The 15,702-nt window shown below is 38.7% G+C and overlaps 1 protein-coding gene across 3 annotated transcripts in view; it reads right to left on the reverse strand.

Moving 5' to 3' along the window:
- Nucleotides 1-15,702, reverse strand: part of UTRN (utrophin) — a 350,247-nt gene that overhangs the window by 240,110 nt on the left and 94,435 nt on the right. For all 3 annotated transcript variants that reach the window (XM_033054305.2, XM_033054306.2, XM_033054304.2), the window contains 8 exons: nucleotides 15,477-15,656; nucleotides 13,117-13,277; nucleotides 10,665-10,788; nucleotides 8,820-8,907; nucleotides 6,860-7,092; nucleotides 6,414-6,594; nucleotides 3,688-3,833; nucleotides 926-1,138 (listed from right to left, as the gene is read on the reverse strand). In XM_033054305.2, the coding sequence (XP_032910196.1) occupies nucleotides 926-1,138; nucleotides 3,688-3,833; nucleotides 6,414-6,594; nucleotides 6,860-7,092; nucleotides 8,820-8,907; nucleotides 10,665-10,788; nucleotides 13,117-13,277; nucleotides 15,477-15,656 (1,326 nt within the window). The remainder of the gene's footprint in view (nucleotides 1-925; nucleotides 1,139-3,687; nucleotides 3,834-6,413; nucleotides 6,595-6,859; nucleotides 7,093-8,819; nucleotides 8,908-10,664; nucleotides 10,789-13,116; nucleotides 13,278-15,476; nucleotides 15,657-15,702) is intronic.

Genomic DNA, 15,702 nt, shown 5'->3' on the forward strand with positions numbered 1-15,702 from the left:
AAAGGAAAAATCAGAGATTATAACACAACTGTCCATCCATTGAGAGTTTTACAAAACATTTCGAAAACACAAGAATTGTGTACTTAAAAATACAGTTCATAAGAAAATACAATGTAAGCCCTATATTTCAACATCATTAGGTATTTCTTACATTTTCAGTTAATTATAATAATAATTTAATACTTATAAAGCAACTATTTAATAATTGCTTCCATTCTTTCTTCTGCTATAATTTCCTTTTTGGTTTCTGTACTTCCTTTTAAGGTACCAGGAAAGTTTCTAACATCTTGCTCAGGACCTAATTATGTTCTCAGAACAGTGGGATTTTCTGTCTCACAGGATTTCATAGGCATGTGTATATATTTATAAAATAGGTAAGAGGGCTCAGTAACTCATTTTTAACTGTCCTTCCTGTCACTTCAGGCACCATGGTTGGAACTAGAAAAGTCACTATACCCAAGCATTTTCTTTACTCCCTTTTCTAACTTCCTTGTGCTAATTTTCCATTACTGTTCACCAAAACCCCACTTCAAGGAGCATGATTTCTGTAGCAGACATGAAATTACGCTTTAAGACTAGTGGGCATCTGACACCAATCACACTGAAGATCATCAACCCCTACTGGGGTCAACAGCACAGCTGACATATCCTTGACCTTAACATAACCTTTGCTTATGGAAAGAGGGACACTAATTTTAAGCGAAAAGTATCTCTGTTAGAAGACAAAATAATATGCTGGGCACATTAGAATTCCACTTCTATACTGCTATAAATATACTATATATGCTTTCAGCCTCTGCCAGACTAGTGGATTATCAACATTCCACTTCTCAATCACTTTCATCTGGACTCCCACAGGAACACGAAGAAGTTCTCTAAGCAACTGAGTTATGCAACTCAAAAAAAAAAAAATCTCTCATTTTACCTCAAATATTCTCAGCTTGGGCATAATTTCCTCCAATAGTTTAACATCTTTGGAAATCTTGAGCTTTAACTTGTCCCAGCGTCCCTGTACGTCCTTGAACTCTTGCACGTAGATGTTTTTTACGTCTGAAGATGCATGCTTCTCCAAAGCCTTTGTCTCTTCAGCAAGTTTATCTACCCTGGGCATCTGGGCTTCCAGTGTCTCACAAACTCTCTGTTAACAAATCAAAAAAAGACTCCTTCCAGTATTAGCCACACAATACATACACACCTATACAAAAGTGCAAGTCCATCAAAAGTTTCATTGTGCAGAGAGTAGACTCAGTGAAGAGTGACACTCCAGTTACAGTAGTTATTGCAGCAAAGATGTCCAAACAGGTTTGGTTTTTTTAAGCAGAAAAACCTTCAGCTGCTGTACTGGTGCAGCAGCAGAGACTACAGAAGGGGTAGCAAAGCTTGGCCTTGTAGCTCCACAGGCACAAACACCTACGCCTCTTGTGTGCCGTGCAGTACCGGCACTCAAGTCAACAAAGCTGTGCCACCCTGCACTCACAGAGGAAACCACAATACAGACAGACCAGGACCTCAGTATTTACATTTCCCCCAGAAGTTTGTTTGTTTTTTAAAAACACACACAAACGGGCTGAGTATGTTCTTCCAAGTTTTGTAAAGTGAAATATACTGTCTTGGTTACAAAAACAGCTCTGGATATTCAAGTTTTGAAAACTGCTTTCCCAGATGGGATACAGGGAGGATATATTCTGAATATACTCGCTATGACATTGCTGATATAAAGAGTCACTTGATTTGAAAGAGATAATTTACTAATACAAAAAATAACAGCTGAAGGAATAAGCCGAAACACGAAAAAATCTGCCATTTCATTGAACTCATAACTTTGAGTATTGGGCTTCAAATTTGCTTAAGGGAAATTCACAACAAACACGTGAAGTTATTATTAATTTAATGGATTTAATCTTCTACATACATCTGTATGTATATTTAATATGTACAAGCAAGACTTGTGCATACATATTTTGCTGTATTATTACTGAGGAAGAATCTTTTTTAAAATGTTCATTTTTTTCAAATCTACTTTACATTTATCATGTTTCTTTTCCTGTAAAGTGTGCCATTTCCTCTAAGATGCTTAGAGAGGTAGCAATGAGACTGGGAAGAGGAATGTATGTTTCAGAAAACCAGAGTTTTCTGTGCAGGAGACCACAGATGAAGCACTTCCTAGTGCCTGCTACAGTGCAGAGGAAACTAAACAAGCCCAAGGAACACAAGCAGCTCCTCATATACAGTTTGGTCTCATCTTCTGTCACACTGCAATGTTAAAGCGCCTACACTAGCATAGTATGTCCTTTCTGGGTAATTAGTCTCTGAAGAAAACTGGGCAGACAGGAAAAGACAAGCCTCCAAAGGCTAAATGCCATTGCAATTCACGTAGCATACGGAACCAGAAAATCTCTGCCAATTTTAAACAATACAGAAGCAACACTAAAGAGAAATCCAAAGAATCAAAGTTTGTTTTCATGTCCTGGTTCAAAAACACCCCCAAAGCATTAACATCTGTTTACTGGACTTCTAAAAATCATCACTCTGCTAAATAGAGAAGGCTATAATAACCTCTGCACCCAGCAACCAGATCTCAAGAGCTCTTCCAGAGTCACCTGCAGCCTTATTAGGCCACCACACAGGGAAAATTACATGTCTCTGAATGTGGCGGGTGGTGGAGTAGGGAGGGAAGTATTTATTGAGGTTTTTTCAAACAAACAAAAAGGAGCGGGGGGGAAGTACTGGAGATGCAGAATTCTCTTCCTGGAGAGAGGTCCATCCTTGTCTCAGTATCTGGTTATTTGCAAAGCAGCTGTCATTTATAAATTTTTGTCTGCTTTATAAGCTCACAACAGGAAACAAAATATTGTTTCCACTGGACAGAATTTTTGTATCGATTACCTTTATGACTCACAAGCACAGTTTCCCTTTGATAGGCAGTCTGGAGGTCAGAGAAGTAGAGTTAGTCTCTCCATACACCCAAGCAGGATGGGATTGTTGCCCAGCTGACCCTCGGACAGTTTAAGCAGGCAGAGCCCTCACACCTGGGTGGGCTTTACCCCATCTTGGAGGGGAGGGTTGAAAGCCTGCACACTGCAGTCCCTTCAGGAGGGCAGAGGCAGGGCTGGAGAGCCCACCCTGCCCCAGGGAGAGCCATGGCTTCCCAAGGACAGAGAGCCTGATCAGGCCAGGCACAGACACAACACTCTGGTGCTGCTCAGGCAGGGACAGCTCCCAGAGGAGAGAAAGGCAGGTCCCAGCTCCTGGTTTTCCTTATAACTGCACTCAGCAACAGAGGAGCAGACCTTGGATCAGGTCACCAGCCTGATCCAACCCAGCCTCTAGAAGCGGGATGCTCTTGGGCACCTAACATTCGTTCGGCAACTCCTGAGCACAGGAGGTGTATGCACTCCAGAGAGTGCCTGGGGAAGCCACCAAGGCTGTCTGAGGTCCTTTTCCCCTGGTGAGCAGTCCCAGATCTCAGCCTCATCTCCTGGCACAGGCAGCAAGTGAAGCTGTGAAGTCTTGCAGGCTCAGAGATACCCATCCCTCACCTAAAAACCCAGCAAGCCACCTCCAGAAGTGAGTTCCACAGCCGTGTCCCGGTCACCCCTTTAGCTACCCCACTGAAAACAAGGCAGGGGAACAGAGGGTCACAGCAGTGGAGCAACTTCCTCACTTCAGTGCAGAGGTGAGAGTTACCTTTGCCTGCTGCAGGGCGTTCTCCACCTTGCTGGGTTCACTCAGGCCACTGGCAATGGTGTGCTGCTTGCCCTCCAGCTCGCTCAGCGCGTCCTTCAGCTGTTGCAGGCACTCCACGTATTCTTGGCTCGGCTGGCTTTCTGCTTCTGGTACCGTGTAAAAGAGTAAGGGAACAAAGTACAAAGAAATGCACTTGAATGCAAATCATGGCAGTTGTGAACATAATCAACTTTGCAAGAGCTAAAGAACTCTTCAGCAGATAGCATTTGTTTTCCCTCTAACAATATGAAATATGTAATATACAAACATATAGAATATAATAATTAATATGCAGCTAAAAGCTACCAAAATTTTTAAAAACCGAATTCCATTGTCAGAAATTCTTTTTATACACTTCAGCACCTAAATCTGTTTGGGTGGGTGGGGTGGTAGAACCCATAGTGTTTAAATTATATTATTATACAAGAATAAACCATAGTATTTAAAATATACAAACCACGCAAATTTAGCATTTTGCATTTCTAAGCTTTAGACATATGTACTATTTATCTGCAAAAGCATGCACACAGATATCTACCATAAATAGAAAACATAGCATAGCAAATATAATAACCATATACATACTAAATATACACACTATATATAGGAACTATATAAGATAGCATTTATAAATATGTGTGTATGCATATAAATATATAAAACACATTAGTGTGGGCTTATGTTTTGGTTGCTTTTTTATGTTTTTTAATATATTTACCCACATAAATACACAAAAATAGCAGCTTTCAGCCTGTTCCCAGAACAGAGACAGTATCTAGAAAGAGTAAAAAGGAAATTAAAATTTGGATGGAATATCTGCTTGCCATCTTCAACCACATCTCGGAATTTGATCCAGCCCTGTGTGGAATCCCAGGCAGAAGGCAGCACCTCACTGGCATTTCAGAATGAAAACAGCCAACTGGAATAACTGCAGCAAACAGGATTTTGCCTGTAAGTCCTTTACTGTGGTATGCACATTCTCTGGCCCTGGATTCCTAAGCAATTTTGTTACTGCCACAAATGAAAATTAATCTAAGCCTTGTTCTGAATCACCAGGTAGCTTTTCAACAGCTTAGTGTCAGAACTGTCCAACAACTTATAAAAATGAGTCAATATTTTTGAGAAAATCAGAGTTATCCAGCTTCCTTTTCTCAAAAAGCCAGGTCAATTAAAAGAAGGGGAAAATTAATAAAAAGCATATAGGTGCACTGCCACTAAACTACAGAAAATTCTGGAGGAGAAGAAAATAGGTTCAATAGTTTCCCAATGACAAAAATATCGAGTCAATTCCCATCTGAAAAAATGCCCATGGAGATGGGAGTGAGTAGTACTCCATGGGGAAACTTCCAGAGGCTCCAAGAAGAGCTGTAAGAGGAGCTGGCCTTTTGTCAGTCAAAGCCTGCCAAGCTCAAAAATGCCTAAGTCACACCACCAGTTGTTTCCACCAGTTACATAGCTCTGGAAGTTTTTACCTTGCAGCAATTCAAACTATGCTATAAATAAACAGCTAAAACCCTGAACTGACATTTCCCTCTGTTCTCCAGCAATATAATTTCTCAGCAAGTTGTCTCATTCAAAAGACACACAAACACAATTTAATGTATTAGAATATATATGGTGCTTCTACCAAGAAATAACTGGTTCAAGTATACCAATAACACCTCAAGTGATGAGTGACCAAAAAAAAGTATTTTTATAATATATAGTTACCAAAATACAAAATACCAAAACATTATTCACAAATGCATGAACTCAAAACAGCTATAAAATAACTTGTCACAGCAAGAATGGAAACATACCCTTGTATTTGAACATGGTTGATAAATACTTTATTCATACAGTTTTCTGCATGGATATAATTGAAGTATCCTGGTCTGGTACAACACATTGTATAGATGGCCTAACAATTTAGTAATTGAGCTTATTTTTATTACACACAGAATAGTGTGTTAATGCTCTTCCATTTGGGGCTGTTAGTAAAACACTTCCTCACGTTCCTCTGAAACAAAAACTAAGGAAAAAAAATATCTCTTACAGGTCTGTGCTGTTGCTATTCAGTTGTAAAGTATTACCAGAACTACGTATTTCATGCACTGTATTTAAAGTGCTTTAGAAACCCGCATGCTGGTTTAAATGCTCATAATGAAATTTTTAATGCAACAACAACCCAAGTAGAAACTGCCTGAAAAGCAAGCCAAATTCCAAAACATTTCAAAGATGAAATTTCCAAAAGGAATTATATATGACTACTGTGCTCAAACCTATGAAAAAGAATAAATTTCACATGCACACTTTCATTTTACAAGGTTCTCCTAATCTTCTACTTTTCATTTCTAGAATTTCATTACAGAATATTTACACCTGTAAGTGCCAGAGAGAGACAGATTTTTGAGCTGTATTAGCCACCTTAAATACGTCTTGCTAGGTAGTTAAATGAGGGTTCAGGAACATTGCATCCTTGTATAATCGTTTTAAACACCATGGAATGATAGATTTTTGAATTGTGCACAGAGGAGGCCATATTCTTCCAGGTGAATAAAATAATTTTGTCAGTTAGACACAAAGCCTAGCATAAACATTACAAAAACTAACAGAATTCAATGAGTTTTCAGTCAGCTCAAAAAAAAAAAAAATCGAAACACAAGTAAAGCTTTATGCTAACATAGCATTTATGTTTATTGATTTACCTTTTTTCAGTTGCTGGTGACGTTCCTCTAGTTTCTGACGAGTCAATTTGAAGTGATCAAGAAAACCACTCAAGCTCTCCTGAATGAAATTTGGAGGCATGGGCCGAGAGGTGAGTGTCTTGCAGGTGGCTTTCAGGTGTTCTACCTGTGGACTCAGACTTCCAAGGTGAGTTAACTCCTGCTGTAAAAGATAAAAACCAAACCAAAATTCACACTTGCCCTTCAAACACAAAGATTTTAGTACACTACTGCAGCACAGCTCAGCCACATTACTAAGGAGACAACACTAAAGTACTTATGTGACAGAGATTCCAAGGTATTGCAGTCAAATCAGGTGCCCTGCATGCCTTAAAGTGAGTTTGCTTACTGACTAGGCCAAGCTCTTTTGGGGCATCCTCTGCTTCTGACAACTTCCAGTCAAATTTAACATGTTTGGCCAGACTTACCTGACATAAGTCTTTCAGGACTGCTGAGGACTGGGATGCTGAAGAGTCATTTTTAAGCCAGTCATCCTTCTCACTTAAAGTTTTCTCAAGCTCATTCATTTCCTTTAAATAAGCATTTATATCTTCCTGGTACTTTATCTTTCTGGTCACTTCTTCTAGATTTTGCACCACATCTTTCCACCCCGAAAAGATTTTCTCCATCACAGATTTTATATCCACTGTAGAAAGTCCTTCTACAAAGATTATACAAATTATTGTTATATTAACTACAACACATATTCATTAACAAGCATTTGACCTTTCTTCTCTTCAAATAGCAGTGCACTTTTGCATTAATATACAAAATGCTTTGATTCCAAGTCTAATATCTAGAAATCTATACTTATTACTAGCACCATTTCAGCTTTGTATTTCTAGTAAAATGTAGAGTGAGATACTCTAATTTTGAGTAAAGACAGAGGGAAGGGATTTTTTTGCTGAATCACTCAAGCACAAGTAGAGCCCAAACCTCTGGTCAGAGCAGCCAGCCAGCCAGCTTCTACAAGAGCACTTGATGACTCTGCTTCACAGATGCTACTGTGCTCACATGCTGGCCAAAGCTTGGCACACCAACACCACAGCAGCCATGGGGGAGGAGCACACAAAGACTTGGCACAGCCTCTACCTGTCCCAGGACAGAAATGGATGTAGGCACAAGTGCATTATTCCACGCAGGTGTAGCTGGGCCTAGGTCTGGAAAATGGCTGTGAGCCTGAGCTGGGCAGAACATACTATCAGACCCTGACAAAACCAGGGGTTGTAGAATGGCTTTTTTCTATAGATCCCAACCTTTAAGATGACAATCAGTGAGAAAGAAAATTCTTGACCTTACTCTTTGCTGACACAAAACAGCTTTTCAACTACGCATTTCTCGTTATGGTTAACAGATGCTGGTTCATACCATGACCTATCACAGCTAAAAGGGCTAGCAAGAAGAAACAGGAAGGGAGGATTGATTTCTGTTTAGGTTTGAAAACAAGGAACACCTAAAAATTTTTATAAGCCAAACTCCAGATCAAATCAGTGGCTTTCAGACATCAACTTCAGGGCAATGGCACCCACTATAAAAAAAGTTTCAGTTACAGTAGGCAAGGAGGGGAGGCTGGACATGTTTAGTAAATTGGGACATAAGAGCAAAGCAGAAAAATGTGATTGCTGAGAATCCAATGGAATTCAGCATTTTCCAAAAAGGATGCTTGTCATTATGCAGGACAGTGATACCGTCCTCTGTGTCTGAATGCTACCAGTGATAACTTCACCAGAAGTCAAGTGTACAGCACGTCTAAAAGTTTGCCTCTAGATTACATGAACATCTCTTTTATAGAGCTGTTATTCCATTGATGGAGTTTTTTTTCAGTATGAAACAAGATTTTGGCACGGCTTAAAGATTCAGCTTTCATGGATGTCAATTATAAGATCCCATGAATAAGGGTTTTAATTGACAATCAATCATTTTCCCAATCATACAGATTTCTCTCTTGCCTTTGAGCCATAGATTGTAGCTGTATCATTAAAAACACACTGACAGTTTTTACAAAAATAGATAAAACAATAAAAAAAATATACACACATGTATCAAACTTAAATTTGGCTTCAACATTTTCACTTGTCTAAAACAGTTATTTCAAAACTTTTACTTAAAATCAAACTACTTCCATTAAAGCATTGTTACTGAAATAGAAATAATTTCATAAAATACCCCTTAAAAGACTGGAAATTAACACATGCACATTACTGAATAATAATATTGCTTTTCTAAAAAATTTAATTAAAAAAACCACATAACTAACTAGAAAGAGTAACAATGACCAATGAAGGAAAGAAAATGGGGTGAGAATGAAGGCGATAATGTATTTCAGTATTATTTCCCAGCAACTGAACTGATGAAATCACAAAAGAGAAAACCCTCCAAGTTGCTTACCCTTTCCCATTTGATCCAAAAGAATGTGTCCACCTCGTTTCAGTTGCTCTAACTTCTGGCTTTTTTCAGCTCTTTCCTTTTCAATCACCTTCAAAGTGAATCCCAAAAGAATGCAGTTGGCAGCAAGGGTTATTTTCCCTGACTTCCCTCTTTCACCCAGCAATATCCATTTTCCCACTTCTACCCAAAATATGTCATTGTCTTAGACACACCTTCTGAGGTGCATGCTAGTTCTGCTTGTGCAAAAAATAAATACTAAAAGGAGTCACCTCTCACAAGTATATCAGGCATGCGAGAGATTAGTACTACAGCACCAGGAACGAAATATTTAAAGGCTTGCCAATCCCACAAGGAAAAATAAGATATTGGGACACCAGTTAAAACAAGTCACTTGTGATCAAAAATTCAGCTGTAGTTCTCTAATGTGAACCAGTGGAGAGACCTTCTATAATAGTCCCTTCATTTCTACAGTTTCTGCTGTGATTTTCAGTAGAAGGGAACAACAGATCTGTTCCGAGAAGTCCAAACAAGAACTATAGCACACTAGTAATCCACTCTCACAAGCTTTAGTGCTTTAATCTTCGTCACAAAGATTTGGAGAGAGAAATTCTATGTGACTATCAAGATTTTCAAGGGAAATGCTCCTTACACGAGTTATACATATTGGTGAATATTCCTTTTTGAGTCAATAGGTAGAATACATCCGCAGAGGAAAAATTAGTTCCTTGGATGCAAAACCACGACTTCAATATCCTCTGTGATTACAACAAAGTATCTCCAAACTGAAATCTTTTGGAACTTCATGTCAAAGGTCATTACTCTGGTTTAGACTTGCTACAGTGCATTCAGAAGCATGCACTTATTTGCTCAGCTGGGAAGAACAAACTCTGTCCTATCCACTTACAGTCCAATCATTTAAAAACAGTACTATTCATGGCAATCTGGTATTCATCTCAGAGCCTCGTTTTTAAAGAGCTATAAACATTCTTAAAGATCTATAAATAAAATATTGGGATAGTTGGTTTGGTTTTTATTTCCAACAGTACTGTCATTCCAAACATTCCGATTGGCACCATTTTCCACGAGTGCACTAAGGAGGAGCCTCCCTATAGAGATTGTTTTTTACTTCAAAAGCAGATTCAGGTCCTGCTAAAGCTCCAGTAAGTCTCCATTAACAAAGAATGCTCAAAAACCAGAAAAAGGCAAGAACACATTCCTGACAAGGAAGGAATACAAAATAAAATGGCTACTTCACAACTCCCACAAGATTCTGTAAAATTATGTAGTCTGTCTTGCAGGTCAGCATTACTGTACACAAGCTGTAACAATCACATTTTCTCCAAAATTAACAGAGCAAACAACATGTCCAAGCATTATAACAACAAACCACTTTGGACCCTGGGTGGTACAATGTTTGAGGAGTGTCACAGTGTTTGAAGAGTGTCACAGCATGATTCAAGGGGTCTCTGAGCACCCCACTGACCTATCTGTACCAAAATTTTATAAGTGGTGTCAATCAAGGCCATTTCCAACTGTGAAACATTAAACCAAAATATGCTACTTAGTGTAAAAGATTATAATTCTGAAGACAGACGTTTTTCAGCTCTCCAAGGGAGACATCAGTAATATATGTTTTTAAAATTTCCTATGGATTATGCAACAACACCAGCAAAAAAAAATGTGTCCAGCTGGTCAGAGATTTCCATGTATGCTCAGTTCTGAAATTATTTAACTGAGGGACTTAATCCCCTCAAAGCATGCTGATCAGCTCACACCTCCAGCTGACAGCCAGCTTAGATACAAAGTAGAGTATTCACTGAAACATACTCTATCTCCCCATTTTACCTTCAATCTTTCTTTCATGCTTGAAGTCTCTCTCATCTTCTTATATTCTTTGATGTCTGCGGCCTGAATGGCAGATTTTGATTTTGAAATCCAGTTCAAGAGCTCAGCACTTTCAGCATCAAACCTAGTTTAAAAGGTCAGACTTAGATTTGTTTTTTGGTTTCAGTCACTGTCTTAAAAATCAGAAGTCTTAACGTTCAGCACATTATTAGGGGCTGTACACAAAATTCATGCTCCTCATATTACTACTCACAGGAAATAGGGTAGAGACAGACTTTCAAAAGCCTACCATAATAAAAATTATACCCACAGAATCAACCTTCAGGAACAAACTGAGAATACCATTCATTCCTATAAACCATTCCTATATACCATTTATTCCTTCTTTCTTCTTTTACACATATCTTCTACACAAACTATAAAAATTTCTTTTAATATGTTACAAAACGGATGTCTCAATGCCAAGTATTTTGAAAGTAATGAACTACAGACCTCAGAAACAAGACAAATAAGAATTGTAGTTCTAAGTTTCAAAAGTCTGCAACGCTACTTTCTCTGAAAGGAAAGCTAACATTGACAGTGACAGCTGACAAGCATTTTTGCACACTTCGCTGACAAAAGATTAACTTATAGTTTACTGTTTTTGTCTGAAGGGGACATATCTATACTAACAACTTCCTTACCCCACAACCTCTAAGCTACAACCTCTAACACCACCAAATATACCCAAATCAACTCTCAAATTAACCAGTACTGTACAGAATTTGAGAGATGGACAGATACACAAACCAGAAGTCAGGTTGTATTACAATCACATTGCTTAACAGTGGGAATCCTAACATGGAATAACATCAATTGTCAATAAACACAATTGTCAATCACTCAAAGTTTCCATGGGAAAACTGGAAAATTCCACTTACTGGTCATTTGTTGGTTTCAACAGAAGTAAATGGAAATACACAAAGTATCAGAAAGTTTATGAACCATTTTTATTACCCCTGGTTTTAATACCGTTTGAACTCCAGGAAAACAGATGACATAAATCACTTTTGCTTTCAAAATCTAAAATAGCTTATTCAACTCATGAGACACAGAAAGCACAGATGGTTACAGACTGCTTTACTGGCCTGGCACATCCAGTTGCACACACCATCCCCACCAGAGCTCAAAGGGTCTGACCAGAGTCCTCAAGAGGGTTTGGGCAGGTTCCTTACCCCTTCAAACTTCCATTCCTTCTCCAGAAAAAATGAATTTAAAAAGTCTTCTTCATTGTGCAAATGCATATCTCCTAGCATAGCAACTCCCTAGTCTTGATGCAGTTTCTATAGTATCTCTAAATGACCTGACAAAGATTTAAACCAGTGACTCACTTAAAGGAAATGCTCATTTCCTCAGACAAGCACAAAAAGCAAAACATTGAGCATACAGCATTTAATTTCTTAATCTATATTGAAACAATTCCTTTAGTTTTAGGTATGCTATTTAATAAAGAGAATTCAACAAAAGTTATTTAACACTGTTTAGCCTAAGAGGAGAGAAGGTTCCAGGAAAACTTGATAGCAGCCTTCCAGTGCTGAAAGACGGGCCACAAGAAAAATGGAGAGGGATTCTATGGGGAAGTTTATTGATAGGACAAGGAGTAACTTTTAAAGTGAGTGTATTTTAGATCACATATAAGAAAGAAATTCTTCAGTATGAGGATGGTAGAATGCTGGAACAGGCTGTGGATGCTCCATCCCTGGAAGCCGACAAGACCAGGCTGAATAAGGCTCCAAGCAACCTGGATTAGTGGAAGGTGTCCCTGTCTATAGCAAGGAGGTTGGAATGAGATGATCTTTATGGTCCCTTCCAGCCCAAATGAGTCTGTATATGCAAATGAGCCAGCCACTCCAGAAATGCTTGTCAAAGGAGACATCAGTGTAATAGTATTCTTATTACTAAATACAAACAAGATGGAAAATGTTTCTGAGCCTCTTTTTTGTGCAGTTCCTCCCATTTTCCTCATATATTTTATGAAGATTAGAAATAAATAATAAATCAATCAGAATGCTTGACATTTTCATACCACCTCTTGAGAAAAGATGAGAAGATGTTTTCCCTAAAGAAAGTAAATATAACTCTGTATTTTCAGCAAAGGATCTAAGGTACAAAGGACTGAAGACCCGCTTCTATAAGAAACAAAACATCCCTGTTTTCCTTTGAAATTAATGGAAGCTACAGGTTTTCTGCTGCTCTGAAAACAAGGCTCTATATAACATTCCCTTCCCATTCAAGGAATCACTGAATTGTTAGGGTAGGAAGGGACAACTGGAGATAATCCAGTCAAGCTCCCGAGCCTAACCTCACAACCAAAACTTAAGTATTGCTCACTTATATAAAAGAAGGATCAAAAGTCAAGACAGACTCTGCAGCATCCAATGAGCAAGGGGAAATTGCAGTGACATATACTTACTTTCTTTTTGCTTCACTGTCCCCTGGAATTTGCCTTTTCTTTGGGAGTGGTGGTGGAGGCAACTCCTGTTTGGACTGTTTAACATGTTCCTTCAATGGTGTTTCTGCAGCAGTCTTCTGTGAAACCTGTGACATTCCTACGCTTCCTACAGCTTGAGTTACCTATACAAAATAATTTAGGGCAAGAATTATGTGCCGTTTTTATACAAGCTGAGTTGCTTTTTCTTATTTTCTTTAATTCAGTCATAAAAGCCTGTTCATATACTCCCACAAATGACCACACCAAGCTGCCATGAAGCACCTTTATCACAGATACAGAGAAAAAGATCATTAGTCATTTACAGATGGGAACCAAGCATCAAAATTCTCAGTTCAAGTAGAATTTTAGTTCACCTGGACTGGCATGATTAACAAAAGGAGCATTATATGTATTTTCTTTCATAATTTCTTCACAAAAAGAACCAAAGTATTTGGAGTTTATTAAAAGCAATTCTACACTTTGTACTTTTACTCCACAGAACAAAGCCTAGATCTCATAAACAGCTGATGCATAGTGAATTTGACCTAAAAACCTCACTCAAGTCAATAGAAACCTCCCATGTTCTTTATTGGGTTGTAAGGTAAGTCCCAGGAGACTCAACCTGTAAGTTCTAAGTATGTGCTTGATATTTCCAGAGTGAAAGGATAGAGACAGGAATTAGCATTCTCTAACACATGCTTTGATTCAAATACATGAATAATTTAAAGCTATATGGCTGAAATACACCCCTACTCAGACTGCACAACTCATTCACTATACATTAAATAGATCATGAGTTAGTGCCATGGTTTTTGCCATAACGTATTAATAGCATCAAAAAAAGCACAAATTACAGTAATTTCACGATTATAAGACACACTGAGTATAAGCCGCACTTCCAGGTGCCAGCAACTTTTCATTCTATGTCCATACATAAGCCGCACCTGATTATAAGCCGCACGTTACAATACAGAGTGTGATAAAAGGTCTCTGTTCTATCACCATCTGTTGAGGGTGGGGGCAGTGATCCTTATCTCCACGGGAGACATTCTGCTAATGGGCCATCCATTGAAACCAGGTAGGGCATTGTTCTTTATCTTTTCACAACCCATCCTTCCTCCAGCCAGTCATTTTCTGCTGATGGCCCATTGAGCCCCACTCTGTGACTGATAAATTACTGCATCCCATTGGAAGTTGCTCCAGCCAGGGGGAAGAGCCCAACATTTCTTACCAAGATAAAAACAGAGGTTTTGGGACACTAAGGGAGCCCCTTTCTCCACTGGACTCCAGAGGAAAATCTGATTTCTCCACATCACCACTGGACCTCCGGAGGGAAACTGCACCTTCTACAGGAGCACTGCTCCAACTGAATCACATCTGTCGCTGCAGGAGGATGCAGCCACCATTTAATGGGACTGCTACCAACACCCTGTCTGACGGGGTGTCAGGTTGTACTCTGACTTTGTCAGGGTTTGGAGTTTGTTTCTTTGTAGTACTGTATTTCTATTTTAATTTCCCTAGAAAAGAACTGCTATTCCTAATTCCCATATTTTTGCCTGAAAGCCCCTTGATTTCAAAATTATAATAATTTGGAGGGAGGGGGGTTTACATTCTCCATTTCAAAGAGAAGCTCCTGCCTTTCTCAGCAGACACCTGTCCTCCAAACTAAAACAGCAACTTTTTGTTCTTTGTTCATATATAAGCCACACCTGATTATAAGCCACACTTTGTGTTCGGACCAAAATTTTAGTCAAAATGGTGCGGCTTATAATCGTGAAATTACTGTAGCTATAAAGCTGTCAAATAAAACCCTTACAGAATCCAGTAGGAGTTCTGTCTAAATAAACACATTACCAAGCACTCAAAATACTAAAATAAACATTGAACAATCCAGCTTGGCTATCATCATTACGTGTCAAACAAACAACTACTCTATTTTCAACAGATGAGAAATCATACTCACAGAGCATAAATACTTGTATGACTCCCACTTATTTATCTATTCTGGGGTTTGGGTTCTGCCTTTGTTTTCTTTTCATATCAGATTTATTCCAGACCCAGTACTCTTATAATATTTAAAGGCATTTGCATTGACTGATATTACATGGCAAGCCTGCTTTACTCACCAGAAAAATGTAGCTTAATCTGTGTGAGAAAGGAGTAATAGTACTAGTCAGGTTAACAACTTGGGCTTTTGGAGACCAAAAATACAGGGAGTTTTGTCAGCCCCATGGGAAAAAGCACTCACGTACCTCTCTAGCCCGATGCCTGGACAATTTTGCTTGCACAATACATACATTCATATTAAAAAGTAAAAAGTAATAATAAATCCTTGTAAATACCTGGTTAGAGTAATCCTCTAGCTTCTGAACCAAACTGTCCCACCTCTGAGTTAGTTCTTCTTGATCCTGATCAATTTTACTGGATGCTTTGCCATTCCCAAGGATTTGGGCCACATCCTGACCTAGTTCATTCAGCTGGTCTAGTGTTTGTCGTTTCATACCCATGTCCTCTTTTAAAATCTGTAGTTAAAAGAAAGGATTAAAACACGACATCAAGTATTCTACC

The sequence above is a fragment of the Catharus ustulatus genome, chromosome 3 (assembly GCF_009819885.2).
Source record: "Catharus ustulatus isolate bCatUst1 chromosome 3, bCatUst1.pri.v2, whole genome shotgun sequence".
Taxonomy (NCBI): domain Eukaryota; kingdom Metazoa; phylum Chordata; class Aves; order Passeriformes; family Turdidae; genus Catharus; species Catharus ustulatus.